Consider the following 25,680-nt stretch of genomic DNA (forward strand, 5'->3'; position numbering starts at 1 on the left):
CACATGATGACAAAGCTCGCTGACCGAAGTGAGCGCCACCAGCAATAGAGTCTTTAGTGTCACCAGCCTGAAGTCCACCAAAGCCATCAGGTGAAAGGGTTTGCGCCGCTAGGCTGCAAGAACCATGTTGAGGTCCCAGACTAGATGAGGCCTGTGCACCGGAGGAAAAACCCTGGACAACCCCTTGAGGTGGGTCTTAAAACTGTCTTGGAAGATGTAAAAACGTGCTCAGAGGAATTATTTTAAGTCCCAATGACTGTCAGATAGGTGCAGCAGGTATCGACCTGAACACCGGGAACAAGCCAGATGTGTGGAAAAAGCCAGTACATCATCCAGGCAACAAGTAAGGGGGTCCCAGGCTTGGTGCAAGCCCAGTGGCAAAACCTTGTCCGCTTGATCTTGTACTGGGCCCGCGTAGATGGCCTCCTGGTATCTTGAATTATGTCCTAGTTTTCCTCAGAGAACTGAGCATGGCAGTCTCGTTGCTGGTCAGGAACCAGGCAGTAGGGCCAGCCTGGCCGGGTGCTCCACCGCTCAGGTCTATTGCATCAGGAAGCACCTGCTGGGGTTTGGAAGGTGGACCGGTCCCTGGGAACACAACTGTAATAGATTCAAGAACCAGGCCCTCGATGGTCAGTGCGGAGCGATCAGGGTGATGCTGCAGCCCACCCCACATGAGACGCATAGCACTGGCGCCCATGCCAGCAGAGCCGGAACACGTCCCCCAGAGACCCTGACCCTGGGCTGCCCAAGAGGCAAAGCGGGGTCACTTGGAATTCAGAGGAGTTGCGAAGTCCAGATCCCGAAACCCCCATCTCTGGAACAGGGGGCAACAGGCAGTTAATGTATAACTTTCACTCGTATATTGAACCCCCCCCCCCCAAGTGGCTAAGCTGGTCCTATTGCACGTCGCTGCCCCCAGTCAGGTGGACCGAGGAAATCTAAATCCCTCTGTATTGGCCCATTCCCAGATTGCCACCGCCTTCATGCACAGGCGGTCGCGGGGGGGGGCAGGCGCCACTCTGCTCGTTCAGGTAAAATATTGTTGTGGAATTGTCGGTACCGCTGTAACCCTGATGAGAGGCAAAAAAGCCTTGAGCGCCAGGCCCACTGCTCTGAGTTTGAGCAGATTGAGATGCAGGAGGACCCGGGCCATACGCCATGAATGGAGTAGCCCTCCAGAGTAGCTCACCAGCCTGAAAAGGAGGAGTCTGTCGTCACCACCAGAGTCGGCTCCGACCAGGTACATAGGGCTCCCACTGCCACATTGCCATCCATCAACCACCAGGGAAGGTTTGGGAGGAGGAGCGGGGTTATTGGCATCCTGTCTAACTGAGACACCGTCTCCTTGTCCCAAATGCCCACCAGGTGGAGCTGGAGGCGTCTCATCTTCAAGCGGGCAAGCTAAACCGTGAGCACACAAGGTGCCATCAGCCCCTGTGGAGGGAAAGGAGCCACTTGGGCACCCGCTGCATCGCTGTGTCCCAGTGCACTCCAAGCAACACCAGATCCTGGGCGGGAGTCAGCTGCGAGTTCCACTAGTTGAGGGAAAACCCCAGCTGGTAGAGAAGGTTTGCCAGCCTTTGACAGGAGTTCACCGCCCCCTCTGCCGGGCCAGCCCTGACCAGCCAGTTGTCCAGGTAGGGGTATAGGTGGTGGCCCTCCAGACGGAGACCAGCCACTGCATTCATCAGCTACGTGAACACACAAGTAACAGTAATTGAGGACAAAATGCAGCACTTTGTACTGGAAGTGGTATGGCATAATCGGGACCCGCAGACATTTCCGATGCGGCTGGTAGATGGGGACATGAAGGTACGCATCCTTTAGGTCCAGGGAACACATCCTGTCCCCTGCGCACAGAGACATTACTATGTGCACGGGAGTAATCATCTTGAAGCGTTTGAGTGGTACACACAGGCTGGGAAATTACAGGTCCAGGATTACCCACTGAGGCCAGCCTGGTTGCTCTTGGGTACCGTAAACTTTCCTGGAGTCGAAGCCTGAGCCCCTGTGACTGGGGACCCTATTCCACCGTCTGCATCTCCCGTAAAAGGGCAAGGGACCCTAGCTGACCTAGAGGAGGAGAGGATGTTAGAGGAAAAGGAAGAGGAAGACTGAAACCCATGGAGACTATAGAAAGGATACAGGGACTCTGGAAATAACTGTTCCAGTTGTCCTGGAAGACAGCCAACCACCCCTTACAGTCAAGCTCTGTTGCCTGACCATTATATGTCATTGCCTTTTGGTGTGTGAGGCGGGAGTGGTTACTGGGCAACCTGTCAGGCCTGTGCACCATCGTCTCAAAACCTCTTGAAGCCGGTGAAAGCGCAGGATTTGAAGTCGGTCACACCCTGAGACTGCAGGAAGGACTTCTGCTCTGACTTAGTCCGGATGTCCAAGGACTTGGTGGTCGGTGTAGAGGTCTTCTTCTTTGGCAACTCGTCATCGGTGGATGGATGAAAAATGTCAGAGCCCTCAAAGGGAAGATCCATCACATGAGAATTTAGTGCCATGTATCCACGCTGTCCGTCTCATCTCGACCCCCAGACACAGCCCTCTGCTTGCCGTGTAGATGTGGGAGACCAAAGACTCCATAATGTCCTGCGCAACCGCCTGGGTGTCTCCAGATGAAGATCAGTCAGAAACTCCCTGAGCTCTCGCCACAGCTTCTGGTTAGCCATGGCTAGGAGGGCATCAGCATTAGCCTGCACAAATGCAGCCCTGAGAGGACGTAGCAAAGTTTGCCAAAAGACTCAAGGACCTTGGACAGACAACTGGAGGTGGCTCCTGCAGAGGAAGAAGACAAAGATGATGGTTTTGAATACAGCGAGGCCGCAGCCACCACTGAAGAGTGAGGCTGGGGGTGGGAGACGTGGAGGACTGTCTCCCCATCCACATGCCTGAACCTGCTCTCCAGACCTTTCTCGCTACCTGCAGGACATCCTTCTAGAGCGGAATGCCTGAGCGGCTCTTGTTGCACTTGGCCAAAACCTCTGCAAGCACTCCAGACTCTTGGGGGTCCTCCTCTGGCTGGGGGAGGCCAAGAACTCTGCAAAGCCCTGAAGGCAGACATGAAAGACCTTTACAGATGCAAAGGGTTCATCTTCATGGGCGTTGTCATCATATCTAGGGACATCCGGTCCTGGTCCTGAGAGACTGACATCTGAGGTGTCACCCCCCTTTGATCCAGACCCAAAGATAGCTGTGGATCCGATGGCTGCTGCAGGGGAGATGTTGGTGATACAGGAGAAGGAGGAGGGCTTTGAACAACCGATAGGGCCTGGACCGGAGGAGGAACAGGCAACAGCACCTGCAGACTGTGTGCCCTCTACCACAGAGCTGGTAGTCGTACTGGATTGTGCCAAGGACTGACTCTTGAAGGTAGAACACTATAATCCCTTGATCCTTGGGGCCGACGAGGATAACAAACTTGATCGCCCCTCCGTGGACTGCCCAGTAGAGCTCCCGAGCACCTCTGCTTGGGAGCCGGTAGCCTGAACGGCCTTGGGTCTGCCCAGAAGAGCCCCAACCCCTAGGCTTGAGAATCCTAGTAACCCTTTGCAGTTGACGTCCCCAGGTAGGAGTCTGTGTTGAGGAGCCGGACTAAACAAAGGGCCTACCTTGTCTTGACATGGGGTCCTGGAGACGAACTCTTAAAGATGATCTGGAGGAGAAATGTGGAAGATCTTCCTCCAGTGTGAAAGATGATTCTTCAATGCCCGGTGACCGAGAGTGCTGCAAGCCGTGCATGTGTCCCAGCGGTGGTAGGACCCCAGGCACACAAAACAGAGGCCATGGGGGTCCGGGGCTAGGAACGAGCGTTAGCACAACGTGCATCTCGTGAATCCTTCTGCTGACGGCATGTGCCACGAGAGGCGATGCATCTAAGGAAGGTGAAGAAGATTTATATTTTTTTAAAAAGGGGGGGAGCAAGCGGAAAGTTTTATTACTGTGTTAATGTCTGATGTTGGGAAGCTGGATGATAGGAATGGGGTGACCCTGGCGGATGGGAGCAATCACCTGCTCTGTGATGAAGGACCCCAGTTTATCTACATCCTCAGGGTCAGGTCCTCCATCTGGACCTCTACTAGGCAGAAGTCGGTATCCTGCAAGTCCTCTCTGGCCTTTCACGTACCCGAAACCCAAAGCCTTTTGCTAAGAAAAAAAAATCCAAAATAAAAAGAAGCAACAAGGCAGTGAGGTAGAGAAGGCTAATACCCATAGTCAAATGGGACTCGGGGGAAAAATGCAGCATCACGAGGAATAGTTGGGAATATCCCCATAGTCACAAGGGACCCCCTACACATTTGGGTAGAGTCTCCAAGTAAGAGCCAAAAGATTGATGGCCATCAAGCTGGGAAGCCAGTCCTTTGGCCTTTGACCCCATGATGCAAGAGTATTATAAAGACAAACCTGGTATAGAGAAAGGTTTTCAGTTAATTGAAGCATGTAGTTAACGTGCCAAATGAATCCCATTTTGCAGTATAATGTGCCTCCCTTGCAGCCGGGCCATGCAAGATAGAGAGCACCAACATTATCACATGGTTTGAACAGAGAATGTTTTAAAGTTGGGTTTGTAGGAGCCTGTGGGGAGAAGACTAGCGAAGATAGCAGTACTTAACAGAAACAGAGAAAAGGAACTACAAGCAGTAAATGAGTGGCCTGCTCTGTGGATGCCGAACAACAGATTCAAGATGGAGTTCCTCCCACTGATAGCTTGGGAAGTGGAGCAACATTACTGAATGCACACCAATACAGAATATCAAAAGACTCTGTACTCTGGTGCCAGATGACCCAATCACAGGACTCATTCGACCCCACAGCCCCAAGTGAAGTAAGACTGCAAACACATTGGCAGCTGGCGGAGCAGCTGCATTAGAAAGGGGTTGAGGGGTTTCAGAAAAGTGTGGGAGTTAGGGGTTGGAGATGTAGCGAGCAGGAGTGTGTGTGGCAGTGCAGCAAGGATGATATACTAGAGGCAAGAAGAATATCACAGTGGAGAAGGGGGTGTTGGAATAGGTGGAGGAATTACTACATTTATATAATGCAGTGTATATAAACAACATCTCCACCACTATTACACATCTTGAATGCGATGTCCCCGTTCTGGCAGGTGATAAGATTGCCATTCTCCTCTTTACGGACAATGCCCTACTACTTTCCAGAACCCAATCAGGTCTCCACAAACAACATTTTTGCCGGTATATCTAGAGGGAAAGGCTTAGAGATCAAATACAACAAAACTAAGTCTATGATGTGTCAAGGAAACAGGAGATCGAAATAGAAAATGGTCCTTGATATCCATTTTCCATCGATTGGAGAATGTCAACTTACATGATTACTTAGACATACACTTCGCTACAAGATGGTGCTGGGGTGGACAGATTAAAAAAGAAAGGCAATCTGCCCATAATTAAACATACTGTTGCTGTGGCCAGGTTTGCTCATGGCAGTGCAAATCGATCCATTGGTACGACGTCCTTTCATCGACAGGTGTTTTTACGAAGAGTTTTTGCCGAAAAAACAGATCACATTTTTTTGAGGTGGGGGACTGGAAAGGGCATATAAAGGGTTGGGGGGGGGGGGTCAGGAATAACAAAAAAAAGGTAGTCGAAGTGAGTTTGGGCGCAACACCCCCAAAAGTAATGTAAACAATTTTTTATTTGTTTTTTCAGCCAAAACTCTTCGCCTATAACCATATTCAAAATTAAAGCAAGACATGCCTCTTTATACAGCCCTGAGCTGTGGGGCCCTTTTGGAATGACTATGTATCTATGTAATTCACATAACAAATGTATATTCTATGTGAATACTGTTTGCTTAATGTTTGCTATTGCCATTACTGGTCTATTCGCACAAGGATTTCCCCAGTACCTCAGAATGTCCTGCGGGTGCATATACATGGTTGTTCCCTGTTGTGCATTCAAGGGCTCTCGGAGTAATCTGATGGCATCTAGGAATTAACTTTACTTTCTTAAATGTTCATGACACACTTTGGCGGCCACTATTTCGTATCATTTCTCTCAAAGAAATAACCATGCTAAAAAAGATGGAGAAATACCTGCTTCCTCACAAGACAGCATATGCCTGTTTCCCACCCAAAAATAAACACTCAGGGCCTCAGCACAAGTTGGGCGGTAGCCCTTAAATGCGGCAGTAACGGTATTAGCACTGGCAATACCGCTCCGCTGGATCATGACTGCAATATAGCCGGCGCAATTCCAGTCGGCACTATTGCTGTAATAGCACCGACAACCAAAGCCGCTATTAGAGACCTAGCACAAGTCCAGCGTTGGCGCTCCTAGCGCTGTAAAACCAGAGCTAATACAGCTGAAAATACCCACAGACAATTGCTGGAGGTAAAAAAAACAAATGTGACCGTAACAATGCACCAGGTGGAAACAATGCACACAAGAGGCCAACAAAAGACCCACCCATGCCCCAGACACCCTCCCCAACACCATGCTGCCATTAGGAGCAGGGAGCCTTGATGTGGACCTGTACATACTGCACCAGGAGCTACAGAGGCCTGACAACCAACCCAGGGCATAGGGAGCACAGGGGAGTGGAAGGAGGAGGAGAACGGCGAGGGCGAGGAGGAGACCAGCAAGGCGGCCAGCCAACCCCAGGCCCTGACTGATGGTCAGTTGGTATCTGAGTACAGGCTGGACTGAGCAACCATCACCCAGTTGCTGGACACAATCCAAGGTGACGTAGCTAACCGGATTGCCATCAGCACCTTGGAACTGGCAGCTTCCAACACACAGTTGCCATGATTAATGGTATGGCACGGTCCACATTCAGTGCCTTGCTGGGGCAGGTGCTGGATGCACTGTTGTGCCATGTGAATAAACACACAGCATTGCCTGCCACCCAGGCACAGGTCAATGAAGTCAAAGCACAGTTATATGCCATTGCCCAAGTCCCAAACTTGGTTGCAGCGCTAGGCTACACACATGTCACACTAGTAACACCCCAGGACCATGGTGCAGCCTACAGGAATCGGAAGCATTTCCATTTGCTCAATGTGCAGATGACCTGTAGCCCACAACTGACTATCACCCGCTGTTGCGCGCGCTATCCAGGATCCACCCACGACTCCATGGTGCTGCGCAACAGCACATTGTCAGCCTACATGGAGAGGCACTGAGGCCAACGCACATGGATAGTGGGCGAGTACAAATCCTGCATGAAATGCACGCCAAAGTATACCAGATGAAGGGGGATTAGGGAGAGACACAGGAATCCTTGCATGCCACCAGAAACAGACAACACCAGCACAGCACCAGTTTCATGCATGTGTGGCACACAAGGACACCTGCACACGTCCCCCACACCAGAACACACAGAAGGTGAAGGGCAGATTTACATGCATTCAAACATTCAAAATAATGTGCCATGTAGCAAATGCCAAACCAGCCACAGGGACAGCCACAACCCATTACTAATAAACATTGTCTGTGAACAGGCAGATATGACGGGAGCCTCATCCTGATATAAGGGATGCGCCACTGTGCCAATAAAACACAGGGGATGGTGCATGTAGAAAGATTCCCACAAGGGACATGGTGCACATTGCAAAGCAAACCCGAGGCACATGAAGACAACATAATCAAAGGACAAGTGGAAACATGACGGTACTTGTTCAGCATGAGTGTAACACACATAGTCCATGAAACACTGCTGCAAGTCCATTAACACTAAGTGCATGCAAATGTAACCTGCCATAGAACACCTTGCTCATTGACACAGACTGCATGTAGGGGTCAGATTATGCATGTCCCTAAAGATGATGGATGCATACCAATATGCCAATGACATAGCATATACCCGTTGCACACATGGAGGACCATAATGCCTAGTGAATTGATGTGTATTCCTTGCACACCCAGTAAAGCAACATAGGCCTAATGTACACAATTTGTCCCCTGCAGGTGATTCCGGATACCCGCAGATCACATGGCTGATGACCCTTGTGCGGAATCCACAAACTTCTGCAGAGCTGGCATATAACAATGCCCATATTTGTACCTGCATATGTGTGGAAAGGACATTTGGTTTGCTGAAGACACGTTTCCGGTGCCTAGACTGTACCGGAGGGGCACAAATGTATGCTCCTAAAAAAGTTAGAAAAATTGTACTCACCTGTACAATGCTGCACAACATCTGCTGCCATAGGCATGTGCCACTACCCCCTGATGCTGATGCGCAACAGGCAAGGGATTGGAGTGACGATACCATGTGCCCATTGCTGGGCCAATGCACACAGGGATGAGGTGAGGGAGGGGAGGTTGGCCAGACAGGCGTTGATTGACAATTTCTTTTGATTTGGTGGATGGGTACATGTCACAAAGATTACTTGTCAAATAAACAGCAGTTGAACACAATCATGAATGTCCAAGCTTTCGGTCCAGTTTCAACAAGCTCTAATTAGCGTGGAACAAACCCCCACCAACTCCCCAGAACACATTTCCTGCCTCCCCCACCAACTTCCCAGAACACATTACCCCCTCACCCACCAACTCCCCAGCAAACATTCCCCCTACCCCTACCAACTCCCCAGCAAAAATTCCTCTCCTCCCCCACCCACTCCCCGGCACACATTCCCCTCTCCCACACCAACTCCCCAGCACCCATTACACCCCTCCCCACACCAATTCCCCAGCACACATTCTCCCCATCTCCAACACAGTGCATATGGGTCCATGTGCCTGGCCCTCAGGCCAACAGTGCATTGTCCATCTAGGAAGGACGTTGACGCTTCCCACGTCCTCAACCTTCTGGTGGTGAGCGCCGTGGTTAATGGCGCAGGGAATGACGCCTGGGTGAACCCTGTAGGGAGCCCTCAGTGGGGGTTGTTGAGGTTGATGGCAGCGATGCAGCTAACTGCAGCTGCTGGCAGAGGAGGTTATTGGCCTCACTCATCTTCTCTGCATGCGCAGATTGTACCTCACGTAGTTTGCAGACTCTCTGCCCAAACCCTGTGTGAGAGCTGCATTACACCCCTCCACAACTTAACAGGTGTGGGCATTGTCCTGCGCCATGGTTGTTGCTGCCCCCCGAAATGCACTGCTGATGGCATTGATGTGGCGGTTGTGTTGGACCGCCATGCCCCCGATACGCATCTGACGTGCCTCTATCACGCCCAGGTGTGCCATAACTGCTCTTCCCGGAGGTGTGGGTGATTGGCCTGGCAGGTCTATGCGGGGTAGTGGGGGTGCTGTTGCTAGTCGTGGTGGCCTGTCTGGTGGGGCAGCCAGCAGGTGACCCATATGAGGGTGTGCCCTCATCCGCCAATGGTGTGTGCGCACGATGTCAGCGTGCAGACATAGGGACTGTGGCTTTCACTATGCACATGCTCCGGAGTCCCTTGTGGTGTGGCCATTTGGTGATGCGGACTGTGAATTGGTGACAACACCGGTGCACCATGCTGCTCCTCACAGGATGAGTTGCCGTCATCTGGAGTGGTTGCACTGGTGGCAACCTTTACATCCTGTGACACCCCCCCCTGGTGGCTTGGGGCCGTTGAGGCGGTGACCCCCTAGTGGTTTTGGGGCGTTGAGGCGGTAACCCCCCAGTGGCTTCGGGCCGTTGAGGCAGTGACCCCCCTGTGGATTTGGGGAATTGAGGCGGTGACCCCCTGGTGGCTTGGGGTCATTTAGCAGTAACCCCATGGTGGCTTGGGGTCATTGAGGCGGTGAGACCCTTCTGTGGTGGGGTGAGGTGTGTCCTCCGCCTTGGTGTATTGTGCCGGTCCCTTCCCGGGGTGGTTGTGCTGGTGCGTCTGGTTGGATTTTGGGATGGGCTTGCCTACTCTTCATCCACGTTACCCTCCAATGATGCCTGCTTGCCTGTAGGGTACATAGGGTGTGCAATGAGGACAGGGCAACTTAAATTACTTTCATGCATTTCATGGTTTAAAGGGGGTGAGAGGACAGTTTCTATCATGCTTAAACATAACCTCTTTGGTATTCACAATGTTGGGATTGCTGGGGCATACTACATGGGGGGGATTGTGGGGATGGGACACAGTTCTGACTTGTTGGGGTGGCATTTTCATGTGTCTGATGTGAATGCACAGCTGGAATGCTGCTGTCAGTGAGGGGTGGTTGGTAATACACACGCACACCTGACGTTGCTGTGCCCAGGCCATGGATGGGTGTGCCATGGTGCTTACATTACTACATTGGATGTACTTCTGACTAGTCTGGATACCTGGGGTCGCTTGGGTGCACTGGTACAAGGGTCCAGTCGTGGGTGGCTGCGGTACGTCACGCGCACTGCACTCACAGTGCACGGATGTCAGACATTCACACCGGGAATGGACGGGTGGACCAGTCACAGTGCTATTTGCAAGGGGGTCAGGGGTGAATCGCTTGCAACCTCGTGGGTGCCAGTGCCTGCCTCCGCTCCTCCCCCTCCCTCAATCGAAGTCATGTCGATGAGGGTGGTGCACTGCTCCTCCCATGGTGTGAGTTCCAGTGGTGGTGGGGGTGGTGGCCCTCCTCCAGTCCCCATGGACTCACTCCTGTGCTGGGCCAGGAGGCCCCACACAGACCCGCAAGTCATTGAAGCGCTTGCAGCAGTCCTCACCATCCTGGGGGACCCAGCCCACCGCTGTCACATTCTGGCTGATGAATTTCCAGATCTGGGTGCGCCTCTGTGTGCCTGTCTTTTTCTGCTGTGGGCCATAGAGCTTATCCTGGTGGGCAATTACCTCCTCCACCAGTATTGCCAGTTCAGAGTCTGAAAACGTAGGCAGACTTGCCCCTGAAATGCTCCTGAGATATTTTCCTGTGTTTTCGGGTGTGGATGACTTGCTTCCAGGGGCAGTGATTTTTGGCGGATTGCGATTTCCAAAATGGTCGCCGCTTTGTTTCCCTTTTCTGGCAGTGATGCATTTCCTGTTACCGCTGGACGCTATTTGTGTTCGCGCCAGGTTTGTGTGCGTGTGCCTGCCAACTCATGATGGGGCGTTGCTTGCGCCACAAATCGCAGTGTTAATACAAATACTGCTTGCGGTATATGTGCCCGGATACCGCCAAACTCGTGATGAGGCCCTCAATCTTTTTCTTAAATTTGTGGATAAATGCAAAGTATATGGAAAATGGCTTGTTAAGACGTTACTAAATGAAATTGAGTGAATGCACTTATATAGTGCATGCAACTCTGGAAGGCAAAGGCTGAGTGGCGAGTTACTTCTATAGCGAATTACTGATTGCATTTGGGATATTTACTTCCAACTACAGTGACATTTTAAAACTAGCCAAGCTAATAATAGTGGATTGCATATTATTCAGAGTTCTGCTAATCCAGACACAAAAGTAAACCGACATGCCCCGTCTATCATGAGTCCGCTCTCACATGCCACCTTACAGCCTTGCATACAAATACATAGAATGGGGTGACAGAGGTTCGGCAATCCGGAAACACACTCACTTGAAAAAAACGTGTACCAAAATCTCAGGTCTGTTCTTTTCTTTCAGTTGCAAAAAAATTAACAGCACCTAGAAGCAGTTCAGTTTCTGTTTTGCCTCGTCGTAAGAGCTACACCAAATCATGACCTCACATGATAGAAAGAAGCTTGACAATGTTTTTCAAGGCAACAGGGATCCACAACCTCCAGGTAACTTTGCTCACCTTTAGAGATTCTGTGATGTGGGACACAGATAGACTCAAACTGTCCCCATATGGATGGTGAATATTCTGAAGTCGCCTTTGCACCTCTTCTTCAATGTAGGCGTGTACTCTGAAAACATTTGAAAATTACAATTAGATGCACACAAATAAAAACATATTTGTAAGAACGCGCACTAATAAATCTTGTAAATACTCTTATTTCAATTCGACCTGGAAGATCCTTGACTTGTACAGTTTTAAAGGGACGAAATTAAGTTTGTTACACAGCATTTCACGGACCACTACATTAAAAATGCCCGCAGGGGGACGATGGGAGCACTCACATTGCAGAGGATCTTGCTGAAAGACTGTAGGTCTTATTGCAATGAGACAATTATGCTCATCCACATGCATCAGCTTCGTGACAGAATTGTGCACTATGTTAAAGACGCAGCTTAAACGTTCCAGTTCACCTGACCATACAGGTCCTTCTATGCCTTGATCTCAGTTTCTATTAAGATTCATTGTTAGAAGACACCGATTGCCCAATCGTCCTGTTTGCCTGCTTCTCTGAAGATTGCTTTCCTCTTCTGCTATGGTTAGGCACAGGATCGGACTGGGGCATAACATTGTCTTGGACACAAATAAAAAAGTGGCCCACAGTTGCAAATTAATTCCTTTTGTGACAGATTGTTTAAATAGTATTCAAGAGGGAGGTTTTTTTAAAAATAAAATGCGATGCAAATTGTGCATTTTGAAGATATTTATTCAGCAACACTGATGAACACTACTAGCCGCATAGTGAGGTCACTCCTCAAACTGGCCCACATTGGCCACAAAAGTGGCCCACATCAGCATTTTGCATTTTTGGTTCGGGCTGTGCCCTATTACCCTTTAGGCCAGTCCGAAACTGGTTAGGCAGGTAACTAAAAACACGAATTAATGTAACCCAGGTGTCATAGAATCAATAGTGATAGCAGGGGTGCTGCAGTTACAGTATTGGACCTCGGCACAAACACCTTATTTGACCTAACGCATGATATTGCTGATGGAGAAGTTACTGGTAGAAGTGAGCAACGAAGACAGACGGTCGCGAATCGGCAGTGCATTTTACTCTAGACTGTGAGCTCAACCATAAAACACAGTGGGTCCTGTGGATCGGAGGAGGCAGTGTTCCCAATAGAAGGAGCCAGTGCGCATCATTCTCCTTCCTCAGTGAAGACTAGCTTGTTAATCGCAAACTGGTTAAAATAAGAAAAGATGACAATATTGGTGTAAAACAGAGTCAAAATGCACTTTAGTACATTTATTCAATTTGCTACTGATTGCTGCAACCACAGTTAATATATGTGTTACCCTACACCTATTATAGACTTAAATAAACATCAAAGTAATCAACCGTACATATTGCGCTAATCCATTAATTTAGGTTTTGGGATTTTTATTCCAATTGTTGAATTAAATATTGAAATAAAGTCATCAAGTCAATATACAAATTCCAGGAGCTCCTATGATTCCCAGCTGATTGTCATATACATTTGACTGAAATTGTGTCAATAAAGTTACTAGTCGACACGTGTTTCGGCCCCTATGTCTTTCTCAAAACTGTTGCACTAATTAATGGATATACTTCTAGAAACTGCCTTAACACCATGTATATACATCTGTTCAAGATCAAATATAAGAGTACACAAGTACATTCATACACATCAGGAATAAATTCAACGTTTTTGAAAAAACCACAGACATAACCAAAAAAGCAGAAAGCAGAGGGGTAGATATTATTTGCCAACTTGACTCCATTAGTATCAATAACTTGTTATCCTCCAACACCATCAATTCAGGTAAGCGGCAATAATATTGAAATTACAAAATTACTCCACTTAATAGATTCCCAAATCGGGCACTGCATCAAAAAATATACTATGTACCCCATTTCATAAAGTTAATCTCATATCCTAATATCCTGGTTGAAATTAAAATTGGATTTATAAGATGTCCAAAGGGACCATACCATCATGTTAAGCGCTGCTATTTCTAAAACATGGGAGTGAGCTTTGATTTAGCATGTGGCATTGTAGCTTAATTTATATTCTCCATTATTTCCAATTAAATAATGTTCTTATAAAGTATCAAGTCCCATAACATTTTAGGCTTTAATTCAGCATATGGAAATGTAGCTTGATGTATATTTTCCATTGATTCCAATTAAGTGATGTACTTATAAAATATCAAGTCCCATAACCCTTTACACTACAATATAGTATCATTTCTACACTTCAATTTTTCCAGTATTAAATCCCATTAACTGGTAAAATTGCAAACAATCAATTATCATTACCTTCTAATCTTTCAAAGACTACCATGCTTGGGGTGTAGTCTATTCTGAAATCGGTGTGCTGCGTGTAATTTAGCAGAGTCGCCATTGTGTTTCTTGTTTAAATGCACAAAGTGACGTAACGCGACCTTGACGCCCGACGTCACTTCCTACATATTTATTGTAAACAAATACAAAAAATGCTGTGATTGCGCAGTCAAGCTTAATTTGATATCCACATCCAGTGGAGTGTTCAAAACATACTTTTATAATGATAAATGCTCTTCCATGCCACCACGTGAATTTAGTATGAACATATTGTATTATCAGTAAGCAATTAACAGGTACTATTAGAGATCAAATATTTAACAAAAAATGTAATACTTTTTTTGTAATAACACATTTCTTTGTTTTCTGAAAGGGTTTTAATGCAACCATTCTATGTGTTACTAAATCTAATCTCTTAGTGTCAATACATCCGGTGTCTTGAGAAATGCTCCTCCCTGCCTGCATGAGTTGCTAGCATAAGACCCATATTGTCATTAAACAATTAGCAAATATAACTGTAAATCACAACTTTACTCACTATGTTTAACTAATATGTTTATCCGTACATCCTCAAATTTCCACTATCCCTGAACTATACTAAGTGCATTGTCATAGATCCAATCTGTTAACTAAATTCAAACTCCCATTGATATCTCGTATCAGGATCTCAATTGGGGAGTTACTCCCACCGTAACCATCTATGTCCACATCTATAGCAAGTTATCTTAATTATAGCCATTACACAGGCGACTATCCAGGTCATGTATTTCCTAAATTACTCTATAAACACAAATATTGTCATTGTTTACTATTATAGAGTCAGTGCAGCTAGGCACCATAAGATAACATGGCAGAGCATTTACAAAATAGAGAAGAGGATAGAGCAGCACTATTTGTACCTCAGGTGAGTACAGGTAATGCATTCAGAGCCACTACTCACTAATCAGATGATTCGACAAAAATGTGTCAGGCTAGAACGGCTCTCCAAATAGGAGATAAATCAATATTGGGAACAGGCCTCAATGGCTAATTACTTAGACAATGCAATAATTGCTAGTGGTGTGAGGTTGTTGATTTTTCCTAAGTTTGATAACAGTAAGGACAGGGATTTAGCCCATAAATGGGAGGAAAATGTAAACCAAAGTTCTAAAGTAATGATACAGCTTCTAGTAGAGCATACGACTAGAGAACCATGAAAGAATCCAAAAACAAATAGATCAATTGAAACAAGAGGTGGCGGAAATGAATAGCTCAGAAATTGCCAAACAGAAAAATGACAAGACAATGTTTGATATACTAACAATTTACCAAGATGAAGTGAAGTTAAGGAAATCGCAGAAATACTTAAGGGAATGACCAAGACTACAGGGATGACAGGGTATATACATGTCAGATTAAATATGATGATACACTTAAATACACATCTACGGAGTCCACACCGGCTTCCTCACCTGAGAGCTTGGATATAGAATCAGAAGAGGGTTCCACACAAGTTCATTCAATATTGGCAACAAATACAGATGTACCTGTTCAGGGAGCCGTGGGCCAAAGAAGTTTTTTTGGGAAGAAATCAAAAGTTACAGGAGGGGGAATCAAAGAACATTCATGAAAAATGTAAGGTTTCAAGTACCACCAGATATGCATATATCAAAACAAAGATCTCAAAGATGGGGAAGAGGGGCTACAGGCGAAGACTCTGACGAAGATCACGAACAGTCCAAGAGACTAACGAGATCAGGTGCCAAGATACAAGAGGCCAAGAGACAAGGACGTACCTTGTAATTCATTTGTCCAATAGAATCCTTGGTAAATCAGAGTTCTCAGTCCTCAACAAAGGCTTCTCATTTGCACCTGCAGTCAAATACCAACTGCACACATTTTCAGATTGATCTTTTTACATTTGTGGGAAGATTTAAATTGAAAAAAGCGTTTGCTCATAAAGTAAGAACATTTGAATCAACAGAAGAACTGACAGCAATGAGTGAATTTATAATTGCTGACATAGAAAACACACATCTATTGATGAAATTATAACAAGAGAGAAAATGTTTGTGAGGAATTGGGAGTACATCCAAGTCACTTAGAAATTAGGGAGTAGAAGGTTAAATCCAAATTCACACCACAACTATCAGAGTGTTCTTGAAACCTTTCATTAGGCGGTTACTAAGGAAATTCACCATCAAATGGTTAAGACGTCTAAAACTAGGATATGTCACAACTTGACCAAAGATGAGAAATAAGGTTTGGATTCAAAGATACAAGTATTGTCATCAAAAAGGACAATAAGTGGGGAATGTGGTCATCCTAAATAGGGTACACTATATTAATATGGCACAGCAACATCAAAATGCCAGGTTGCTATAAAAACAACTTTTGTCTAGCCCTACCAAGGCAGTGGTTAAGGAGTTACAGGATCTTTTATAGCAATGACACAGTAGAGGAGTACTCACAAATGAGGACCAAATACTTGATGGTATCAAACCCCACCTATGCCAACAAGTTATTTGCTTCCTATGGTACACAAGAAGTATGGCAGTATACCTGAAGTTTGCCCAAAAATGAGTGGAATTGGTTGGGCTGTAGAAGGATCAGGAAGTGATGATTTGACCCTCATACATTAGGGACACCACAAAGTTACTGCAAGTCCTACAGGATATAGAGTTGAAAACAGACTTTTATCTATGTATTCTCTATGTTAAAGCATTATATATCTCTATTGATCACCTACTAGCAATTCAATCTATAGAATACACATTCAGGAATCATTCTGAATCCAACTACAGTCACATAGTAATGCTAAAGGAATTCCTTAATTGCACATTGGACCATAATAATTTCATCTTCAATGATGATTATTATTAACAATCAAAAGGGGTTGCAATGGGTGCCAAGTACGCAGCCTCATTGGCGAGCCTATTTATGGGGCAATAAGAGTACTTGTGAATTGTACAATAATGATTTTATAAAGCATGTTGAGTTTTGGAGAAGATTTATTGATGGTGTCATTATTGTTTGGTATGGTACTGAGGAGGAATTCAATGACTGTGATATATCTCTATAACAATAAGTTTGGAATTGAATTGATTGGTCTTGTACACCGGAGTGCCATTGACTTCTTCGATTTGCATATTTACGTAGAAGATGGCACAGTGCTACCAAAAACCTTTAGAAAACCCACCAAAGTCAATTCTACTTTGTTTGCAACTATCTGTCACAGGCATTCAAACATCACTAACATACTGGTGGAGAGTTCTATAGAGCAAAATGCAATTGTAGTGATAACATGATTTTTTTAGCAGGAATGCCAGTTGTTAAAGAATAGGTTTCATGAAAGAGGGTATTCAAATGCATGTGTCTCACAGGCATATGAAAAAAATCAACATATAATCGCACCAATATGGTACACCCCGGGGCTAAAGTTAGAACAAATGAAAATTCCTTTATAAACATTATTACAAAACACTCCAGATATACTAAAGCATTGCAAAAATTGTCCAGACACATTGGCATTTATTACTAATGAACTCTAATCTTCAGAAACATATTGATTCTAAGCCCAGGTTTATGTAAACCAGGGCACCGACAATCAAAACCGAATTGAGTCTATTATATTTAAAGTCAGCAGATGCCAAAAAAGTCAGTGGTAGTGGCTGGTTGAGGGACAGGGGATTTCATAAGTGTGGAATATGTACAATGTCTAAGTACGCCATCCAGACTATGACGTATTCTCAAATCAGGGTGGGCAGACAGATTATATACAAGACTTTATAAATTGCAGGACAACATTTGTTGTGTATGCAGTCATCTGTATATGTCACAAAATATATATTGGGAGTATCATTAGGCAATTAAGTATGTATTTGAGAGCACACGCACAGTCTAAGAAATGAGGATCCGCAAGTACCTCTGGCAAGCCATTGGGAGCTGAATCATCAGTTGGAAGATAATGCGCAAATTAAATTAATTGGAGTACAGAAAGCGATCCTAGGCAAGAGAGGTGGGGATCATAAATTGCTATTGTGACGGCTAAAATCCAGAATCATAAGTACATTACAGAGTACCATTATTGGATTAAACACAGATCATGAAATTATTGTGTTTTAATAATGTTATGTAGCAGGCTTATAAAGAAGAACGCTTGAAAACATCTGTGAATATCAAGACACATGCGTGTGTTTATAGAGTAATTTAGGAAATATATGACCTAGTTATTCTCCTATTTAATCGCTACAATTAAGTTACGTTACTATAGATGTGAACACAGATGGTTATGGTGGGACTAACTGCCTAATTGAGATCCTGATTCTAGATATCAATGGGAGTTTGAATCTAGTTAGCACATCTGATCTATAACTATGCACTTAGTATCGTTCAGGGATAGTGGAAATTTGAGGATGCACGGATTAACATATTAGTAAAACATAGTGAGTACATTTGTGATTTACAATTGTATTTGCTAATTGTTTAATGACAATATGGGTCTTATGATAGCAACTGGAGCAGGCATAGAAGATCATTTCCCAAGACAACGGCTGTATTAACACTAAGAAATTGGCTCTAGTTACACAGAATGGTTACATTAAAATCCTTTAGGAAAACTAGAATTCATTTTTATTACAAAAACGTTTTATTACATGTTTTATTATATAAATAGTTGATGTATAATAACACCTGTTAATTGCTTACTGATAATACAATATATTCATACTAAATTCATGTAGTGGCATGGAAGAGCATTTATCATTGTAAAAGTGCCCCATGACTGACCCCAGCTGCTCCAGAGGAGCAGACACCCACGCAGACCGTGCACAAAGGTACACGGGTGACCGGAGAAGTGCTGAAAGCCTAGGGAGGTGGTGGCACAAGCAGAGAGGCTGGGAAAGGAGGGGCTGCGACCCTGCAACTGTGGGAGAAACGGTTGATTGGACATGGACTTGTATTAAGGCTTGCCAGGAGAGCAAACCAAGCCTACAAAGTGGAAAACTAAAGTTAGAAGTGGGACCCGCATCCACATAAAGAGAATTGTGATAGTGATAGACAGTACATGCAGTATTTGGCAGCCGAGTAAACCAAGTCTGTATGTGACCCACCACCGTTTGGGAATGCATCCAGGCTGTTATTTTCAATTGCAGTGCCTGGAAGGAGGAAATCGGGTCTGCCAACCAGGGCTGGGGACCCACCACAGCTTGGGGAGTGCATCCAAGTTGTTGTTCTTCGTCACAGTGCCTGATGGGAGGAAACCAGGTCTGCCAACCATGGTGAAGGACTAGTTCAGTTTGGGAACACATCCAGGCTCCTTGTGTGTGCAGTTGTGCCTGGTGACAAGGAACTATGATTACCAATCAGGGATCCAGGGACAGAAAATAAGCTTGAGAAGGGCCAACCAGGGGATGGGATTTCCCCCAACAATTGTTGAACTTTGCAAAGAGTCCAAACAAGGCTGGCAAAGGGACATATTCCCCAATTCTTCATAATTTCGAGCATCAATTTCAAATATTACTGACTTCACAGGGCAATGAACCATTAAATGCTTTTTTCATCACATCAACATTTAGAGAAAGACTGACCTTGCAATTGCATACTCTCTATGCTAGAATGTCAGGGCAAACCAAATGTCTTGCGCGCGAGGGTGAATATGTTGGTTACTGTAATTTGTGAACACAAAGTATGTACCCGATGCACCACGCACCCAATTAACCTATATCATTTAACCAATTTTACAGAGTCAGAACAATGAATCAGATACAATAGTTTTTCTCGTGTCTATAAATATTCTTTAATAACTGCTTGTCGTTTATATTTAACTATTAGCAACATGTTTTCGACCTAATTATCACTGGTCTTCATCAGGGCGTTAAGGCTTCTGCAATATTTAAACTCCAACCAAAATATATTCTCTTATTTCAAACACCTTCCGATTGCATTTTTTTAAAATTACCGTCTAGTTAAATTAGGGTTTATACCATTCGATTCAGAGGTTTCCCATATTAGGTCCAACTTCTTGAGGCCTAATGGCTCTGCGCCAGTTTCTCAAAAAAAATTCCACACACTTCCAAATGAGTTTCAATACATTTCCCCATCGGGTCTGATCCCAAATACTCAGTATCCTAGAATGGCTTGCAATAGCCATTTTTCTGTTCAGGTTATCCCAGAGAGGTGAGGTGCTTGAAGAAAGAGAATATATTTTGCCAGGCACTGCTATTAGATTCCCAGGTACTCGCACCATGTTGGACCTGCTACAGTTAATGGCCAGTTAATACGACTACGCCAGTGTTTGGCAAGTGCCTGTCCCATGCCTGCCAAAAGCCGAAACTGTTGGCATTGCCAATGCTTGTTTTATTTGTTTTTTCAACCTGCAGTTCACCTTTTATCGTAGTTTCCAGCATGTTAATGATCATGATCTGCCTTCCAGAGACTTAGCTATTTTTCATTGTATGCTATTTGTGTTTTTCATGTGTTATACTTATACAAACCATTTGCATTCACTCTTTTCCTCATACACCCCAGTTAGTCGGGTTCCAAGTCATTTCATCGCCTGCTTTTACATTGCCATGCTTTTAAATGTGCACATTCCATCGAATGCGCTCATGTTTGGTTTTTTTTTGGGGGGTAGGTGTGTCCACCACAAACCCCCCACCCACACTTATTTTTTACTATTGCCCACCCGCCCAAACCCTTATTTGCCCTTTCCCACCCCCCCTTAAAAATTCGATGAGCACATTCGATGTAATGTGCACGTTTAAAAGCCTGGGGATGTAAAAGCAGGCGATGAAAGGACGTTGTACCGTTAGTCACTTCTTGTAGCGCCGAGAAGGATATAGAGATGGTAACAAGTACATTTAGTTTGGTTCTGTATTTGTTTTGTATTATCATCAACGGGCATAACAGAACAACGCATACAGCACAGTGTGAGTATATTATAGCAGTAGTGTTATACTTGGAGACAATTCTGGATTTCACAAGGATTCATAATGTATGATAACATGACTGTGGGACTAAAGTAATTTATTACAAGCCCCTATCTTTTCCCCTACCCACAAAATCCCTGCTAGGTAGCTTTAGCTAAATTCTTTGTAATGGATACACAATTCACACAATTGCATCTTGTCATCTGTTTCCTTTCTTTGGTTCTTAACCTCTGAAAATGGGTCTTTACTCAAAGAGTAGGTTAATGTTTACTCACAGAGTAGGTTAATGAACTTCAAACTCACATCACTTGGACCTTCTGTATGTAAAGATGTTATCACATTGTATACCAGGTGGCTCTGTTTCATGGGGAGTTTTAATTATCCACAAGCTCCCAGATGTAACGATTAACAAGACAAACTATCCATTGTATTGTGCCTGCCCAGAATAAAGAAAACCTCTCCCTAAGACATGCTCGAAATCGGTAAAGAAACCCGGAGACAAGAACAAAATATCTATTGTGCTGCGCATGCCCAGAATAAAAGATACTGCTCTCTAGGACATAATCGGAGTCTGTAAACAGAGACCTGTGCACCACAGCGTAATAAACATTGAATTGTGCATGCAAAGAGTTAGTGATACTGCTCCTCAGGACACGCTTAGAGTCTGTAAATGACCAGAAATAAAAATGAGCAGCTGTGCACAAGTCAATGGTGGCGCAGGCATCTATGGGGTGGGCTGAGCCACCATTTTGCAGTAAGCAAAGGTGTAGGGAAACAGTTGGGAAGTAAGAGTGCATATACATACTGTCTGCACGGTGTAAGGAAGGCATGGCATCAATAGTAAGACAGATCCAAGTCCAAGGGTGTTTCTATGACAAGACTGGAGGCGAGAATTATGCTTCATCTTCCTTTATTTCTACTCTTCAGCAGTTCAACAAACATGTACAACAAAATCCTGAAAAGTGTCTTAAAACTAGCAACTTTTCTCTTGTCCAAAACTACAACATCCATGATCCTCTGTAGTCCATGCACCCTCCACCAGTCACAATCCACTTCCTGTGCCTGGGCTCCTCCTCTTCTTTTACTGCTCTTCAAGCAGATAAGTACTATTTTCTTTCCTCTCCGAGTGCCTGTAGATAAGTTGGCTGACTGAAGAGGGTAATTGTAGATTAAAGATAGGACAGATGTGCAGAGAGTGTGGTTTGCAAGGGGAACGTGAGATAATTGGTTTGGGGACGTTTTTACCGCAAATGTCACACTACGCGCGCGCGTACTAAGCTTGGTATTTTCCCTATTACAGGAGCAATCGCCGCGTGGGTCTCGGCGGGGCCCCAGGGAGTTCCCTTGATCTATAGGGACTGCCGTGAGGCTGACGGCCCCGTGCCGTATACCCGACACTCCAGGGGTTCGGTCAGCCTCACGAGCAATAGGCAGGTCGCGCATAGCCTCCCACTGGAGGCCGGAGCCAGCGCGCGAAGCGTGGGGCGGATCGCCTCATCAGCATTGCCCCCACCCACGGGTGGGCGGAGCTAGCGCGTGAAGCGCGGAGCGTCTCGCTCCCACAACATAGCCCCCACCCGCGGGTGGGCGGAGCCTACACACGCTAAGTCGCGTAGCGTCATCGCGAAGCGGCGAGAGCTAATTACCTTCGCCAGCGTTCGTGGACGCGGAGTTTCCTCTCGACCCCAACTAGTTTGGGAAACGGATTCTAGCGATCATATGATTGCGCGCTGCTCGATCAGCTGGATCACGGACCTCAGCACTGCATATAGGACTTCAACAGCAAGAGCTGGGAGAATCGGGCCTAGGAGCCCTACGCTGCCGAGAAGCAGTTAGAGAGTTGATTGGAGGCCGGAAGGCTGAAAAAGGACAAAGGTGCAGCCACATACATAAAAAAAAAAAAAAGAAAAGAGACAATAACATCATAAGAGAGAGTGGGCGTGCTAAGACACCTGTCCCAGGTATTTTAGGCACACAGCACAGAGGAATATGTCAGACTTTGAGTGGAGTGAGGAGGAGCAATCCCAGGACCTCGCTGCCAGCTTCAAGCAAGTGCTGGGTAGCTCTCTTATAGATGCAGTGGCAGAAGGGGTGAGACCCCTACAAGAGAGGCTGGAGACGTTAGAAGCTATACTCTCGCAGCCAAAGACCAGCACCAAAGTGGATAAGCGCACGCCCACAGAACCCTTGAATGAGGGACAGAAGGGGAGTAAGCAAGCCCTAAAGAGGAAATCCTCTGACGACCCCCGGGGCTCATATGAGGAGGCGATAGAAAAGGCCTCGGAGGTGCCTGACGCTTTTGCTAAGCTTAAAGAAGCGTACCTACAAAAGCAGGCAGTGCCGAACCTCACGACCCCCGCTCCAGGGGAAGACAATATGGAAGAGGACCTTGGCTCGGAGGAAGAGCTAATAGATGAGCAAGGCTCTTTAGGGGATGAAGAAGGCGAGGAAGATGACTGGACTAGACCCAGTGGGGGCAAAAAAGCGAGGAAGGAGAAACACCTCGTAGAAAACGAGGAGGATATGTTCGACCCAGACAGCATACGTAATCCGAGGTCCACCGAGTGGCAACCATCCCCCCCGAGTGACTCAGTATATGGCGGCAAGATTATGCAAGCCACTAGACAAGGAAGTGAGACAGCGCCTACGGGCAGAGTGCCCGCGCCCAGATTTGCCAGGAAAGGTGGCGGAAGCACCGGAGCTCGACCCAAAAATGCTGACCTTTGTAGCCAAGGCCAGCAAGGACCCCCGGAAGGGGATTGATAGATCCTGGAAATCCTGTCAGGAGAAGTTGCTAGATTTAGCAGGTCCGCTCGCAAAAATCATGGACCTCGCAGAGAGGGCGAAGGACACAGGTGAAGAGGTTGATCCGGAAGCCCTCGCAGGGTGGGCTCAGAGAGCCGTCTGCCTGCTTGGAAACGCGAATTGTGCCATCGCGTCAGAGAGAAGGAAGGGCCTATTGCTCAAGATCGACTCAAAATTGAGCGATTTGTCGTCATATGAAGCAGGGGAAGGCGCACAAGGCCTCCTATTCGGAGAGACCTTTGGGAAGGAGATGGGCCGGTTCGTAGGAACATTCGCATCGCTAGAGAAGGCCCAAGCATCTATTTGCAAGATATTCCCCAGCAGAGTTTTTGGAGGGACCGGCCGCTACAGAGGTCGCGCAGCCGGTCGCTACCAAGGAGGGAGAAGACCTCAGAACACCAGGGCACAATACTGGGAGAACAAGAGCCAAGACACCTTTTTCCCGTCCAGGGGGAGATTCCCAAGAGGCCGAAGGTCCAGAGGATCGGGAAGAGGTCAAGGATTTACGCCAGGTGAGAGCGATTATGTATCCCCCAGTAGGGGGGAGGACGCGCAGGTATTTAGAGAATTGGCGCAAGCTTTCAAGCGATTCCTGGATACTGCAGACCGTCAGCGGTCTGCAACTAGATTTCATAGAGACCCCAGTGCAGCGATACGAGCCGCGGAGCCAGAAATTAGCGCAAGCGGAACAAGCATGGCTAGACAGCGAGATAGCGCAGCTAGTGACCAAGCAGGCGATAGAGAAATGCGAGACAGCCCCGAAGTTTGTGAGCAATATGTTCCTAGTGCACAGGAAGGAGAAAGTACGCCCGGTGATAAATCTCAAGGAGCTGAATGGCTGGATCATATATCGGCACTTCAAGATGGAGGGTGTCCATCAGCTCAGAGACTCCCTAAGAGAAGGAGATTGGTTGACGCGTCTAGATCTAAAGGACGCTTACCTCACGGTACCTGTTCTCGAGGAGTACAGACCATTTCTAGCTTTTCGCTGGCGAAGTCGTTTCTGGCAATTCAAGTCGATGCCATTCGGTCTTGCTTCGGCACCATGGGCATTTACAAAGCTAATGAAGCCTGTATCGGCAGCGATCAGGGAGAAAGGAATAAGGCTTATTATTTACCTGGACGATCTCCTGCTTCTTGCAGGAGATCGGGAGGTGTTAGTATACCAAACGAGATGGGTGCAGGACCTTCTGACCTCACTAGGATTTCTAGTGAACACAGAAAAGTCAGACACCGTACCAGCGCAAAGGTTAGACTTCCTGGGATTCATTCTAGACACCAAGAAGGCGACCTTAGAGCTTCCAGCTCGGAAGATGAGAGACATCAAGAGAGAGATCAGAGTATGCTTAGAGAAGCAACAAGTATCTCTCAGGACATTAGCGAGAATAGTTGGGCTTCTAGCAGCATCTATCCAAGCCATTTTTCCGGGGCCACTGCACTACCGGGCACTGCAGAGATTGAAAATAAAGCATCTGCAGCTAGGTCTGAAGTACCATCAACAAGTGCCGCTGGATCAGGACTCGATTACAGAGCTAGAATGGTGGTTAAAGAATATGGACGCTTGGAATGGGCGAGCCATATTCGGAGACAGACCGGATTTGATAATAGAATCGGATGCCAGTCGGAAAGGCTGGGGAGCCAGATGTGGGTCTTTACAGACCGGAGGCAAGTGGAGCGAAGAGGAGCTTCGTCTACACATAAACTGTCTAGAGCTCCTAGCAGGATCATTCGCGATCAAAGCCTTTACGAAAGAGAGAGTGAAATCTTGTGTCCTGCTGAAGATGGACAACATATCAGCAGTGCGCTACATCAACCATTTGGGTGGTACGAGATCCAAGATGCTCGCAGAGTTAGCGAAGGACCTGTGGCATTGCTGCCTACAATCAGGGACGTCGGTGACAGCAGAGTACCTGCCAGGGACACTGAACGTAGTAGCAGATTGGAACTCTCGGTACCTGACAGATTCCAGCGATTGGAGGC

General features: G+C 46.4%; 1 protein-coding gene across 6 annotated transcripts in view; it reads right to left on the minus strand.

Annotated features, from left to right (window-relative positions):
* Positions 1-25,680, minus strand: part of KIF16B (kinesin family member 16B) — a 3,050,718-nt gene that overhangs the window by 875,531 nt on the left and 2,149,507 nt on the right. For all 6 annotated transcript variants that reach the window (XM_069608346.1, XM_069608345.1, XM_069608343.1 and 3 more), the window contains one exon: positions 11,644-11,752. In XM_069608346.1, coding sequence (XP_069464447.1) covers positions 11,644-11,752 — 109 coding nt within the window. The remainder of the gene's footprint in view (positions 1-11,643; positions 11,753-25,680) is intronic.

The sequence above is a fragment of the Ambystoma mexicanum genome, chromosome 4q (genome assembly GCF_040938575.1).
Source record: "Ambystoma mexicanum isolate Mex_15411 chromosome 4q, UKY_AmexF1_1, whole genome shotgun sequence".
Classification (NCBI taxonomy): Eukaryota; Metazoa; Chordata; class Amphibia; order Caudata; family Ambystomatidae; genus Ambystoma; species Ambystoma mexicanum.